At 32.5% G+C, this 14,980-nt stretch overlaps 1 protein-coding gene across 1 annotated transcript in view; it reads left to right on the top strand.

Moving 5' to 3' along the window:
* The window catches only part of LOC145689261 (pickpocket protein 19-like), a 103,718-nt gene extending 90,636 nt beyond the window's left edge, over window positions 1–13,082 (top strand). Inside the window, exons 8-9 of the mRNA XM_081763397.1 lie at window positions 9,598–9,813; window positions 13,027–13,082. Of these exons, the coding sequence (XP_081619523.1) occupies window positions 9,598–9,813; window positions 13,027–13,082 (272 nt within the window). The remainder of the gene's footprint in view (window positions 1–9,597; window positions 9,814–13,026) is intronic.
* The last annotated feature ends 1,898 nt before the right edge of the window (window positions 13,083–14,980 follow it).

Here is a 14,980-nt window from a genome sequence, read left to right as displayed (position 1 = left end):
TTGATTTCACAGCTGTGCCAAATTCAGGTACTGAGTAAGCAAGATACGTTGATCCAGGTTCCTGGAGCAATGTGATATGCTCTTCCATTACACTCTGCCTGATGTCTGTCTTGTTATTACTTGAACAAGTGTTTTATCCTTAAGACCATCAAAGAAAACGGTAAGAGGCTTCTGGGGTCTAGATTTCTGCTATATATTTGATATGCTCTTTTGTCTTTCTCTCTGTACTTTAGATTTATCTACAACTAATGATGCATCTTCTTGTGAAACTACACCCAAGTCATGGAAAATGGACTTGTAATCGTAGTAACTTCTATATGTGATACACCATATCGGTCACAGACTTAAGCAAACGAAGAAAGTTTCACTCTCATTTGCGATCTTTCACGTGTACTTGGTGTGGATGATACATGCAGTGGGTCAATTTCCTTATCGCTGTCAAAGAAATCTGCAAATTCATCCTGAATGGACTCTGTTTCTGAAAATTTCATTTCGGAGGTGCTTGCTTCAGAAGCAGGTGCAGTAGCAGAAGAAGATTGTTTCAACTTTCTCAGAGCCTTCATCTGTAATTTTCTCGATATTCTTATATCAACACCATGCATAAACATTTTTCGATTGGTTCTTTGATCGGAGAGAAAAGCTCTTTCTTCGGCTTGGACTTTACTATTCTTCTCACAGTAGCAATGGAAGAGATTGATTGACAAATCGCATCTGCAGGCAGAGATATCAAACAGACTTTTATTGTTGACCTGAAATTATCTAATTCGGTCCTGGTACGATATTATATACATATACGTTTGACTTGTATGGCTTCAGTATGTTTTTTTATTTTGTATTTTTATGGAAGTCGAACAGCATGGATACAATTCTTCTTCTTCGAAGAACAGGAATCGAGGCTCTTGTCCAAATTTCCTCCAAGTTCACAGATGTAGCTTCTGAGATTTCACTAAAAGTTGGTTCCTTTTATCGTACTTTATTGATGAAACGCAAGAATTCACAGTGTTTCGCGACATCTTCGTAAGTTGGTAGTACGTTTTCATTCAACTCAGTAGGCGAACCAAATATAGAGTAGACAGTAGTACCTCTAGATTTAATGGCAGACGATGAGCTTGCCATGTATGATCAAAAAGTAACACTACCACAAAGACACAAGCAAATTTCCTTGTTAATAGAAGTAGTTGTAATGCAAACACATCTTTAAGTGTCCCCACACAAATTGTGGCTACTAAGTAAAAGCTGTCACCACACTTTCATGTTATTGACAGTCAGGTACCCATTTAAGTTTTGAAGGGAAAATAGTAATAGTGGGTCTTTTCGTTTTAGCAATTTTCTTCTTTTTTGACTGCCTCCTTATGTTACTATTGTTTGATTTTCTCCTTAGCTTACTAAATTTCAATTACCGACTAATTATCTTCTAATATTTTTCTTCACTAAATCTAGAATATAATACAAAATTGTTATTGCCAACACTGCCATCTATATTTTTTAATAATCCTCTTAAAGCAAAAGAAAGCTGTAGGCACAAAATAAGTTATAATCGAAACCATGTTCCCTGAAGAAATATTTCTCTCCCATTCCAAGATTCGATTTTTTCACTCCATTCTACCCTACATCGTATAGGTGAAGTGTCGTATAGTGGAATAAAGATTGTTTAGGTGGCGCAGACTGCGCTCCTATTTTAGAAAAGTGTGTTCTATCATTACGATTCAACCATGTACTTTGAGTTGTTTTCCATTTATTTGCATAATGTGCATTTGTTGTATAATGTGCTAATAACGTTGTTATGTGTCTTCTTCGTGACGAAGTAGTTCTTTGAAGGTCGGAAATTAGTATTGTTTGTTGATGAAAGGCAAATATCACTTGATTGTGGAATCAGAAGTCGAGGAGAAGTTTGTCTTGAAACAGAAACTGTTTTAATTTGGAACAGAAAGTAATGTTTGAAATGTCTGAAAATGGTTTAGATACTTTCTGTCATGAAATAAAGATGCAATAAAGATTTCTAGAGTCGAGTTCCTCAAGCATTATGTTTGTCTTTATGTAGCGAAAACGGCCAGTATTTTATTATCCTGTGGGATTTTGTACAGTTTGTAGCTCCATACTGTACGAAGATGTAGCAATTTTCAAACCAGGATTGTATTATGAGAATTACTATACATAATTTGCATTTGGAACCGCAAAATTATATATATTAATTTTGGTTCGTATCTGTAATCGTAAACCTTGCAGCAGGTATGTGAGAACTTGGAGTAGTTTTGTAGTTTCAGAAGATGTGTGTGGAACATGTTTACTGAATAAAAGTTTCTAGTGTAGCTGAATACCTCAGTATACATTCTTTCTGTTAGCAGGATCGTTATGCTGTTCGTCATAATACAGTTAACCTACCAGAGAGTGTCATTGTTTTATGAATTTGACGATATTTGTCTTCTAGTAATTGATGTTAATGCATGATCTGGCCATTCAATCCTTCAGTTTCCATAATTCACGCTCTGGCGTGGTTGTACTTACATTTACAGTTGAAAACCAACATATAGTCGGTAATGGTTACAACTGCAGTGTTAATGCTTACGGGTAGATTCGTCATGTACAAGTTGTATAGGATGACTCTAAGGACAAGCAGTTGTTGAGGAATTACTAATTCTACTGAGAAGCTGTTTGTTTTTTCCGCATGGAAACTACCTGCTGTGCAGGAACTAAATTATGAGTCATGTGTGAAGTTTAGGTATTTCTGATTCAAATGTAAAGTAATCTGCATATAATACTGGTTCTAAGTCTTTCTTAACATCAAGAAAAATGACCAGTATGAGAGCTCGGTCATCATAAACTTGAGTGACTCCTACTACCCCTGTAAGATCAGCAGTGGTGCCAAACGTCCTGAAAATTCTAAATTTATCAACTGATCTTGCTGTTGTTAATTGATAACATTTCTAGTTGGGCAAAGTGTTGCAGAACAATCTCTCAGTCACATTCTAGAATGATTTAAAACAAGTATTGAGATATAAACTTGTGTAGAGAGTTGGTTTTCACGTCTCTGGCAGTATGTAAATGGTGGCCGGTTTCAAACTTGTTGAAAAATGGCCCATGGATAGCAATGCCTTAAAGATGAAACATAGTACAATAGTAAGTTTTCGCGGCACTTTCGAAAGATCGGTGGTAGGGATGCGAACTTGTCCTATTGTTTTGACAATGCTCAGCTGTGTGATAACTTTAATCACCTCCCGTGGTACGCTAAGTTGATCCGAAAGGATAAGTTATCTAAATGAAATCGTAAACCTAACGTATGGCTGCTGGCTCTGCAATTGGCTTATTTTCTCAGACAGTTCAATGGCAAATACTTGTTTACTCACGGGTTTTAAAAGCATGACTATTACGGCCATTAAATAGATTGCTGAATTTATGGACTGATTTGCAAATTTCCTTCACAGATTGCTGAAAATTCTTGTTCGGCTCCTCGTTAGACGATAATACATTTTATTATTGCGGGCATGCGAAGCAGTTTTTGTTTCTTGGTGTAATGCTAGAATGCCGCTAGATACATTGTTCATAATTTTCAGAAGAAGAAGCTTTCATTTTGATAAAGGTAATGACACTCTATAAACGCTTATCATAGTAACACTTAGCAGTTGCATAATTCATCTGTATATTGAATTACTTATAGGTATACATATAGATAGATAGATAGATATAGATATGGAACATCTGCCTACATTGGTGTCAGGAAGAATTGATAGCTGGTAGATGCTCTTATAGGTTCTGTGACAAAACTAAAAACTGTAAAGACGCAATCGACATTTAGCTACTCAGTACAATATACATCACTGAGACATCAGTTTTCATGATATTAATATCAGTATATAATGGTATATCCAAGATATCTAGATTCCCCTTCCTCGTTGAAAATAAGTAGATTCAGTGAGAATCGCACCTATTAGATGCCACATAGCAAACTTCGGTTAACATGTGGTCTTGCCATTATTGACCTTGGAATGCAATGATAAATATTTGACTTTAATGTTTCCAGCTATAGTGGGCGTAATTCTTAGATCATCAATTACTATTAGAATGGTTGAGACTACAAGCATTTTCTCCGTAGCAATAAGAAGTTGCATGATCCTGACTTTAAATGACTAGAGCTAGGTGATGTAATTTCATCCTTTGGCACAACTAACCTGATAGCTATTCCATTATCTCTTTGCGTAATTGGTCTGTTAGTCAGATAATGGTGTTCAACGGTTTGAAATAATTCAGAATTTTTAATTGCTTTTCTGAGATGAGTGCGATGTCGATTTAGTGCTCGTTATATATGAACCAGATATGATAAATACCTATATTTTCCTTAATTGCAATTATGTTCTTTCTTCATTTATCACGCCACTTTTATTCAGCTTTATATTTTGAATTTTACAGTCATTGTTATAATTTGTTGCTCTCCAATAGTCTATCCTTTGCCAATGTGTCTCAAAACTCATGCTACGTAACTCTGCTTTGCTCTGAGGTTGTGTTTTATCATCGCCAACACTTATATTTCTTCAGGTTGTGTGAGGAGATTTGGGGGAGTTTCAATCAAGTTTTTTTTTCAATTTCGGAATGTTCCATGTTTCTGCCACATTGGAGAATATATAGATGACATTTCCACCTTCAGATGGGACGTGAGAACTGGGTTATTGTTGGATGTGAGAGAAAAAAGTGAATATATAATTGATACAGTTCAAGTTGTGAATTTTTGGCCACAAGTAAAGATCATTCGACTTTCCCCATCTTACGTCATATAAATCAGAAAACACAACCATTGGAGTAGACCTGTCTTGATTGAACAATTGGCGAATTATCAATAAGTGCACGTGTTTGTGCAGTGCGTGATACTGATCCAGTATTTTACTTAGACTTATTTAATGGGTTTGGAGGGAATCCAGTATTTTACTAAGACTTATTTAATGGGTTTGGAGGGAATCCAATCTTTTTAAAAAATGTTGTATCTGTTCTTTCTATATGTTAACATTCTAGCTGCTACCAAATGTAATCAATTACGAAGAGTTAAGTCTCATTTTGTAAACTATTCATTCTCGAATAACTATTGGCGGCGCGTTGGCTCCGTGACAGAGCGTTCACCTCCGGTGCTTGGGGTCTCTGGTTCAATCCCAGCACGCGCCATTTGGAATTTATAGTGGACAAACACCATGCACATGGGTTTTTCTGGGTTCTCCCGGTTCCTCCAACTTTCTTCATTCCACCATTTCATTCATTTATCATCATTATCGTCCCCTTTAGCCTAACCAGAATAATCGTAAGACGTAAAATTAAAGATTTCATTACATTTCATTTTCGAATAACTAGTTTGTTGTAATTCATTATACATATCAATTGGCGGAGTAGTCTCAAATTCCTAGCGCTTTACATTAGCGATGCGCCTCTTGTATTTTAGTTCATTTTGAATCCATAAATAAGGTTTATTTTTGTCTCGTACCATGGTTTCGGCTCCTGCTTTTACCTTGTAAATGAGCCCAGACCTTAAGTAGTGTTACAATGTGTTCATGAAGTTAATACATTATTTCCCAGGATTACATTGGTGTGTTGGATTAATTGAACCTATTTCCTTTTACTTAAGAAACCTTGTACCAAATATTGTTTATGAACTAAGTAACTATGACAGTTTTGTAGATCTAAATAAGTAGAACTTAGCATCTAAATTCAGTCCTCATACGAAGATGAAATTGATGTTTGAGCTTAAATATGAGTGAAAATAAGTAAACAAATCTAGTTATGTTTATTGTTTCGATTACTGAACCATCTACCTTAGGTCAAACTGTTAAAAATGCATTGTCTTTAGTTCACCAGAAAATAAATGTGCAACTTGTGATACTTTTTTACATAGTAGCGCTTTGGACCTTCTCTTTACAATGATCAAGACATAATTGATTGTTAAATATTAGCAACGTAAAGCGAAAAAGCCGTTAATATTATTATAAAAATGCAAGTGTATTGAGATAAGCGAAACACAAATATACACAGAACGCAATTAAAAAGTGGAATAAATTATTTGTTGCTTGTGTAGATCCTACACGCAATTAAATAAAACTTCGCCACAACCAAGGGGGCCCCACACTTGAGTACATTTACACTTTTTTATATTATTTAAATCTCGAAGTCTACAATTTGAGGAAGCCGATTCCTTTGAAACTGTTATAAACATATCCGCCCACGGAATGAAGTGGAAAATGATCTAAACTTTATATCTTTGTAGTATCACTTATATGCCAATAGCAATATAAATGTCTGCTTCACTAATGTTAACAATTGTTAAGCTAACGATCTAGTTATCTCCAAATATCATATTACAATTAAAATAAAAATATCTGTAACAGATTTTGCCATAAAGATAAAGAGCAAGTAGTTATGATTCATCATCACTCATCTTTGTTCTACAAGGTGAAGTGAGATATGTGTTCCAGGGTTGAAACTCTAAATATAAGTAAATCGTTTTGATTTAGCGCATTCGAGTTATAAATAAAAATTTAACCATTTTTAAGTGAAATGATATTTTGTTTAAGAGTGAATTACTGAGTTTCAACTCATTTTGTGAATTTACAGTAGACTTTGTCCCTCTGTAATATCAATAATGACACTAGAAATTTAACCATCACTTCTGTAGTGCATTAAAAAAATGGAGTGAAATAAAACATATCTATGAAGTACAGAATCTGCTTTGAAAAGAAATGCTTTATGGTGTCTATTGTTTTTTATCACTACACATATTTGCGTTGAACAAAAATTATTTGCATCATTAACAGCTTAAATTAAGGCATATATGTCGAGATTACCTTATTCTTGGCATGCCGAATCCACGCAGAAAACAATTAGAGCTATATCCTATAGTTCTCGCTTTATTCAGATTAATATTGAAGCATGAATAGGAAGTAGATTCCTAACACTCTCACGAGGACTAGAAGAGTAAAATTATAGATACCACCTATTCAAGCGATAAGCCTACTAAATAGCCCTCAGGATTTTTTCTGTCTATATAGTTTTCACTATAGTCATCTATGTCGAAATAGGAAATTATATGTTTTCACTTCTTCCGCATTGAATAGAGGAACGAAATTGACATGAAACTATAACGACCTCTAAATGTATATTACGAATAACGCCAATCTCTACTGAACTTAACGCTTGTTTTGCATATTTAAATATGTCGTTATAGCCCACAGTCCGTATATTTATATAATCTAGGTTACTGTTTTATCAAAATCCATCTAAACACTTCATTTCGATATTACCCTCTTTTATTGTAGTACGTAATAAGTTAAACACTTACACACTTTTAAATATTGTACATATATATTTTACAAGATGGATTAACAATATATTTTATGTTTTTCGTTGCTATGACAACTTACAAAACATGTCATATCACTATCACATCAGAACATCAACCATAATAACAGAAAACAAATTACATCTCTTTTTCTTTTTATTTTCTTCTTCTTTCTTTCGAATGGCTTGGGCATATCTTAGAAGCACATTTTGCCTGTAAATACAAGTTATTATATAAAATTTACACAATACCATTACATAATGTCGCCCGAAAAATTTGAGTTTTTGTTTAAGAATAAAAAAGAAATCCTGGACCGTGGGATATCACATGTTGGTTGTTTGAGTTTTCGAATGACCCTCGTATATGCAATAATTACAATTTACACAATCATATATCACATTTTACTTTTATATCAATATTATTTTCATATTTATCTTAATTCTTATAATTAATTTCATTTTATTAATTCAAACAATTGAACATCGACAATAGAAGGTACATTCAAATAACGTTATAAAAAGTTGTTTAATTTAAAGTCCTTTCGAGGCCATCGATACGTCTTATAAGTTGGAAGTTAACCAAATCTATGTCATTTTCTTGGGTAAAACTAAGAAAATTGCGAAATTGATATTATTATGATATTTGTATGATTGTTCTCTTAAATGAGAAAGGATCAGGTATATATTCAAACAAAATGAAATTTATAAATGAAATATCGACAATATCTAGAACAAAATACTATAATCAACATCATAACATAAACTAACACAAATAAAGAAAGTATCATATTAAGAATCAGTTCAAAGATTAAATGTCATTCAAGCTAACATTAGTTACAACTTCCGAAGGAACTAAGGTATTAACTAATTGCATCCATTTGCTTTTAGTATACTTCGAAGGACGCCATAACTTAAGTTCATCAATATTGCGTAAACCCAAAATTCGAAAACTTTAGGATTAATTTATTTGATGCCTAAATGTGTTACTACTATTCATATTATCTTCATAGAATTCAAATGACAAACGAAATCATAACGGTATTTAAAGCGAAACGAAATAAGAATCAATGGAATACGGTTTTCTCGGACGCCGTAACTTTAGCTTAAGTTACATGACCTATGAATTCATTCAAGTTGCATTGAATGTCATAAACCGGAATATAGTCTTCCGCGTTATTTACTTCAGCAATTCTTTGTTTCTTATTCATATAATCTTTGCTCTCTATGAAATTTCTACGAAATCCAACTCGAGGGAATTTAGATCTAATGTTTTCATGCTTCTTAAGTACAGTACGATTACTATTGCTACTAAGATTTGGTTCAGTTTCATTACCGGTTAAATTAGGTTCAGTTCTCATTTGTTTTACGGATGGCGAAATGTCGTATTTCCTAACAGAACTGTACTTGTTCTTTCCGTAATATACACGGTAATTTGTCCTACCACGTTTTTTGTTCTGATCATCAGATGTGTCACTGTTCTGCTTCTTAGAAGTAGCCTCATCGCTGACAGGTAGATCCTCATCGTTGTTAGGCGGATAATTTGTATTTGACTCCTTTTCTCTTCTGTGAACCCATTCTTCTCTTCGCCGATTGTTTTGGCTTCCATTTCTATACCTCGTCCTGTTTCCTCGAAACTTATCTCTTTGCTTGCGATCATATTCATCATCGGTGCCTTCTAGGGTTACCCTCGCAACATTATCTGAAGTAGGTCATTTGCTTCCATTTGCTTTTTATTTTCTTTTTCTTCCTTTTGAATGGCTTGTGCATACTTTAAAATCGCATTTTGCCCGTAAATACAAGTTATTATACAAAAATTACACAATACCATTACAAAGCTAACTTTTGCACGCTGAATCCGTATAAGAAAGCAACACTCTATTTCTTTCATCATTTAAGATGTATTGAAATGGAATTAACAACCAGAAGCTTTCATATGATTGTGACACTTTCAGTTTGAATCACTGGACAAGATAGAAAATGGAACCTATACCTCAGACTCCAAATTGAGTCCAATAGCTTTAATTGAGTTGCGTCATATCGATTTATCTATGCTATCTGCAAATATACAGATGCACAAACTTACGGACACAGCTTATTGTTATTTAAGATCTCCATCCAAAGTTGTGCTTAGGATAGTTTGTAAATCTAACAGAAAAAAATAATGTAGGTCGTCAGTAAATGTATTATTATATTGCAAATTTGAAATTAGTGAAACATTTAAGTCTTCAAAGCGCATCGTATTTATGTTAATTAATATAAACTGTATCATAATTCTATACCAAATTACAGTCTCATTTGGTGGAACTGGTAGCCTGTTTCTTGGTGGAAGTCTGGTAGCTTGCATTGAACTTCTATACCTGTTTCTCCTGGAATTCGTTAAGAATTTGCTCCACATCAGAAAGGGCAGGAAAATTAAGTGCGACCCAATGAGAGAGGAAGGTATTGCTTCCTCCTTATGCATTACTGGAAATCATATCAGTCAACCGGTTCATGATCCAAGGAATGGTAAAGGACAGATAAGGTATTTACTCTTTATATATATATATATATATATATATATATATATATATATATATATATATATATATACGAGTTAATAAATCTGTTCATAAATCCTGCTTGTACCTTTCAATTCTGCTTTTTCTTACTTAATTCTTTACAAACATTAGTCTCCCCTTGCAAAAAATCAAATTATTCTTTTGCTAAACAGAATTACTTATATCACAGTAGCAGATCGGCAGAATTAATTATATTTTGAAAATGTTATCGTTTTAAGAGAAAGTTATAAATATCATATTTTCCTTCCATTCGTTTTGGTTTCTCGAATGTTTTAAGCGTATGTAGATTATACTCGTATAATTTTATAAAAATTCTTTTAGACTTATTATCTATAAGAAATACAAAAAATAAAAAGAAACACTAAGCAGATATCATATAGGTGATTAGGTTTACGAACAGAAATAAGCGCAATGAACTAATGACCATGCCATTACCAAAGATACCCAAGCATTGAAATACTTATAATTCTGTTTTTAAAATATATAAATTTCAAAATACACAATTTTAGGTTGTCAACTCCGTTGATTTTTTTTCAGTAATATATGTTCCTGGAGTAATGAAAGAATTAACCTCAAAGTTGGGGGGTTCTGTAGTATCACTAATGAAAATTGCAAAATTGTACAGCATTCAATACATCTCTAATTGCATTTCTTATAGCAATTTGCAATGCTGAACCCAATTAAACTATATCAAATATATCTAGTCACAGAGTCCTAGAGAATTTTTACCTCAAGTTTGCGATATTTATACTTACTGATAGCTCATGTTTTAAAATACTTTGCAAGAAACAGCACGTAATTTACGTTTAAGAAGTTACATTAGGTCCTATGTTCTGATTAAATTATTAAGAATGGAGTTAAATATTTTCTGAAGCATAAGTACTATTATAACTGACAACCAGTAGCTTCAAGATCCCAATTTTAAGGTAATTTTACTTTTGACCCAATTTATGGACATATTTTAAAATAGTGCCATTAGATCGACTAATCGCAAATTAATAGGCATAGCAAATGCAATTAAAATGTATCAAAGCGTTGGCAAATTTACCATTAGCATAAGCGGTACTGCAAAGATGTATATATTTATTTAACAATAAATGCAATGTTTAAGGTCATTCTTCTCGCATCAAAAAGAACGGATACTTCTAAAAAAATATCCTTTGATTTTGCATCCTGAAATTGCATAAAGACTAAATATAAATTTTTACATATGTTTGATGGTCAGTTCTTTGATGTGTTTGCACTTGATTTAAGTACGAAACCAACATTAGTCAGTTATGATAGACTTACAACACCACAATCAAACAGCGAGGCTACTTGATTACGAAGCGTAATGAAAACTACAAATTCAGGCGCTTAATTATTAACAAGTTTTGTCTATACATATCAAGTATAATAACTTCGAACATACCTTAAGATGAATTGAGTGAATTAATACATGAAATACCTAATTCATAATAAAATCGATTTGTACAACCACAACATATAAGGTGGACTTCGAGCTTACAAATCAGTTATTAACTGAGGAGTAGCTTTAGTCTTGTGCTATTAGGTACAGATAAAATTTCGTGGATATAAATTTTCTCGGCAAGCTTCGCATACAATGTATTATAATTAGTTTATATTTTGATTTATAAATGTCTTAACTGTAATAAATCAAACTGAAGTGAGGATTGTGTAAAGGAATGAACAGACTTAATATCAATATAATAATCTAAATTTTCCTCTTTTTCGTTGGGTCTTTAAGCGTATTGTATCTTGTTAAGAAATTTACATTTAAGTAAGACATTGCACTATTTTCCTGTGGTAATGGAATATATCGGCGAGCAGTAATAATGATGTAAACTCAGCAGTATTAAGAAAATGTATTGTTACATTGATTCATAAATATTCCCTTAAAACAATTTATTTTACTAAATTACGCTCTTTTCCTCATTTGTATACCAGAACTTTTAGAACGATTGCTGAGTGTTGACACAGCTTTATCCGCCTTCAGCTCTTAGAAAATTATAAGTAAATTCCACTTCCACCCTTGGTTAATAAATAAAGTTTTAAACGTTTGACAATACAGAATGTTCAGAATATAACTAAATACAGGATAAATATGAAATTTCATATTTTAAATAATGTCTCGTAATGTAATCCGAATTAAGAAATTAGTGTTGTTCTCGGCATTTTGAAATAAAGTACACATTCTATATTTCACAAATCATGAGTAAATTTTCATATTTATTAAACTTCTGAAAATTTCATTTATTAACCTTAATAATTATTATCCTTATGTTAATTTCTAGTGTAATCATATATTAATCATATTAACTTTAATCTTAAATGTGACCTGTACACCGGATACTTAAGTACTTTTAGCTTTGATTAACCCAGTGACCTTATATCACATTTAGTAATATATGTAACCAAATAACTTCTAACAAGTAAACTGAAGAAGATGTATTAAAATATAGCAAGAGACGCCATAAAGGAAAAGGAAAGGAAAGAAAATTTTTAACTTTTCCCTAAATTAGTATCCGTTTGCACCGTGATCTAGATTAGTGTATTCTATATGGGTGTAATTTTATAAATGGTAATTTTGTCGGAAACATCAGCTTTCGTTTACTACTTACTGTAATAAAACTCCACAATATAGTGACTCCAGTCTAAATTATATGCACACTACATTTTTATGAAAGGTAGAAATGGGTACGATGAGAAAATGGTAGCAACCAGAATGCTGTCATTGAATATAAATAATATCTCGAAGTTGATTACTTATGATTCTGTGTGTTACTGAAGAACAAACTCTTTGTGACACAGTCAAGGATATTTGTAACTTACAATATTCATCGTTGAATTTCTAATTTTTTAAAATGTATATATGCATAATTTAAATTCTTAGAAATTCCCTTGATGAATTCTTATAATCAATGGTTTTCCCAAGAATTTTGTTTTTGGAAACATTACTAATCATAAGCAAACACGAAGAGTCTTCTAAAGTTTCACCATATACTAACATATTATATAAACTTGAAGTAAATACATGCTGGTCTATATAAATGTTAGGCAGATATACGGAGATTACTACAATCTACCCTTAATTACATCATAAACTCAAGGTTTAACGCAATTTAGGTTCCCATATTAAACATGAATTTCGTTTCTTAAGAAATCAAGAGCGATGGACTGAAGGCAGTCTCTGACTTTAATCTACTCATGGACTGAACTACCCTGTCAAGTGAAAATCAACACGCAATTCCAGTGCTGGTTCGGGCGTTTTTTTTTAAGTGAAATCACATATCCCGTTTGGTGCCAAATGGAGTTCTATTTCGCAAAGTAGCAAATTATATTCCATGTCTACAAGCTGCAAAATCCAACTTATAATCTGTTAACACCAGAATGGGACTAAATTTTTCAGAACTTTCTCACATTAATACTTAAGTATCATTTGCACAATGGGATGTGAAAACTTATTAAATAATCCTATTTATGAATAGGATGAACATATCCTCTCTCTGGCAGGATGTTCTTTCAGATTTTCAACATAGTCAAGTAAGGCATGTAATATATGGTAGGATTTGCTTTCACCTCCAACACATTTAACTTTATAAAAATAAGAGCTTTCTTTTGGCTATGTACTTTGCGTATTCCTTTCCAAAGTGGGAGATCAGGATTCTATTCCTTGCGAGAACTTATAATGTAAAAGTTGCATGTGAAACTCTAGGTCCATGCCTCACTTCCTTGGTTCCAAAAGAGACCCTTAATTCGAATCCAACTTGAAAAAAGTCCAATATACCATATGGGGGATGAATATGTGAGCTATGAACCGAATTTGGCGATACCGAGTTTGTAACATATTAAAACGGTATATGCCATATTTTCCCCATGGCGGATACTAAGTTGATTTCTTAAATTCTTATATAGACCTACCTGATGTTTCTTGGGTATCTACTGAGTATTCGTTCACAAGATTGCTGCGTCATATATAAAAATCATCCGAATAATGTAATACAATTAGCTTTATATTAATAAATCGTTAATCTTCAGTTTTTTATTATTGATATCGTGATGTAAAACTAATCCTAAAACATTAAAAATATAGATGAATAGTGTCATAAATGTAAGTTGAGATATGCATAGGTTATTAAATTTTAAATAATATTATAAATTATTCAACAACGTATCATTATAATTTAAATATCATATTTTCTAATTTTGGTTTCTATATTTTCATAATTTTCTTCATACTTTGTACTATTTTCGAATGGTTTCACCGAAAAGATGAAACACTTTCGTCTTAGAAAACTAATATTTGGTCTTACTTGACCAAACTGTACGGTATCTATCGTGACGAAACAGTTTTGGTTTCCAGAATATAATAAGTACATGGAACTTTTATATATCATTTTCATAATTATAGTCAAGTAAAGAGTGCCTGATAGAAATATACTTATAATTACAAAGTCCAATACAGTATATTCGGATCGTTATTGTCAAGAAACAGGTGCAGATAAAGTATCTAAAATTAACGAAGCAAAACGAGCACTCGAAATTTAACGGAATATCGATATCACTTAAATTCCGAATGCTCTCTTGTATGTTTAAGTGTTTCTTTATATAGAAAATATATAGATAAGTATGATAACGATTACGAAATTTTAGGCTGCTGTAGAAAATATTTATATTGAATATAAATTGTTTTCAGGAACAACTGAGTACATCAAAATAGCTTCGGTATACAAGCAATTTAGATGTTGTTCATAGAAAAAGCAATATACTGTCCCATTCAGTATTCAGGTTAGTCAATGCCATGAAAGAGGAATTATCAATTTGAGAACCACGACACTGAAGTCAACATTAGATACGAAGTGAACACAATTCAAATCTCGCGTCATCATACGTAACATCCAAAATATTAATATTTAAAGCTGCGAGCGTTAGAAGATATATAACAACACCCGCACAAAGATATACAAAGGGAATCCAGTGTAACTGACATAGGAAAAGGTTTTGCGATGGATGTGAATAAAATTATCTCAGAAACTCCATACAATGCTGATTTGGTATTCAACACACACCAGATATGATTTGAATACGAGGTGATATGGCGCAGATCTTTAGAC

Source organism: Thermobia domestica, chromosome 7 (assembly GCF_964235325.1).
Source record: "Thermobia domestica chromosome 7, izTheDome1.hap1.1, whole genome shotgun sequence".
Taxonomy (NCBI): domain Eukaryota; kingdom Metazoa; phylum Arthropoda; class Insecta; order Zygentoma; family Lepismatidae; genus Thermobia; species Thermobia domestica.
This window is presented reverse-complemented; position numbering and strand designations above follow the sequence as displayed.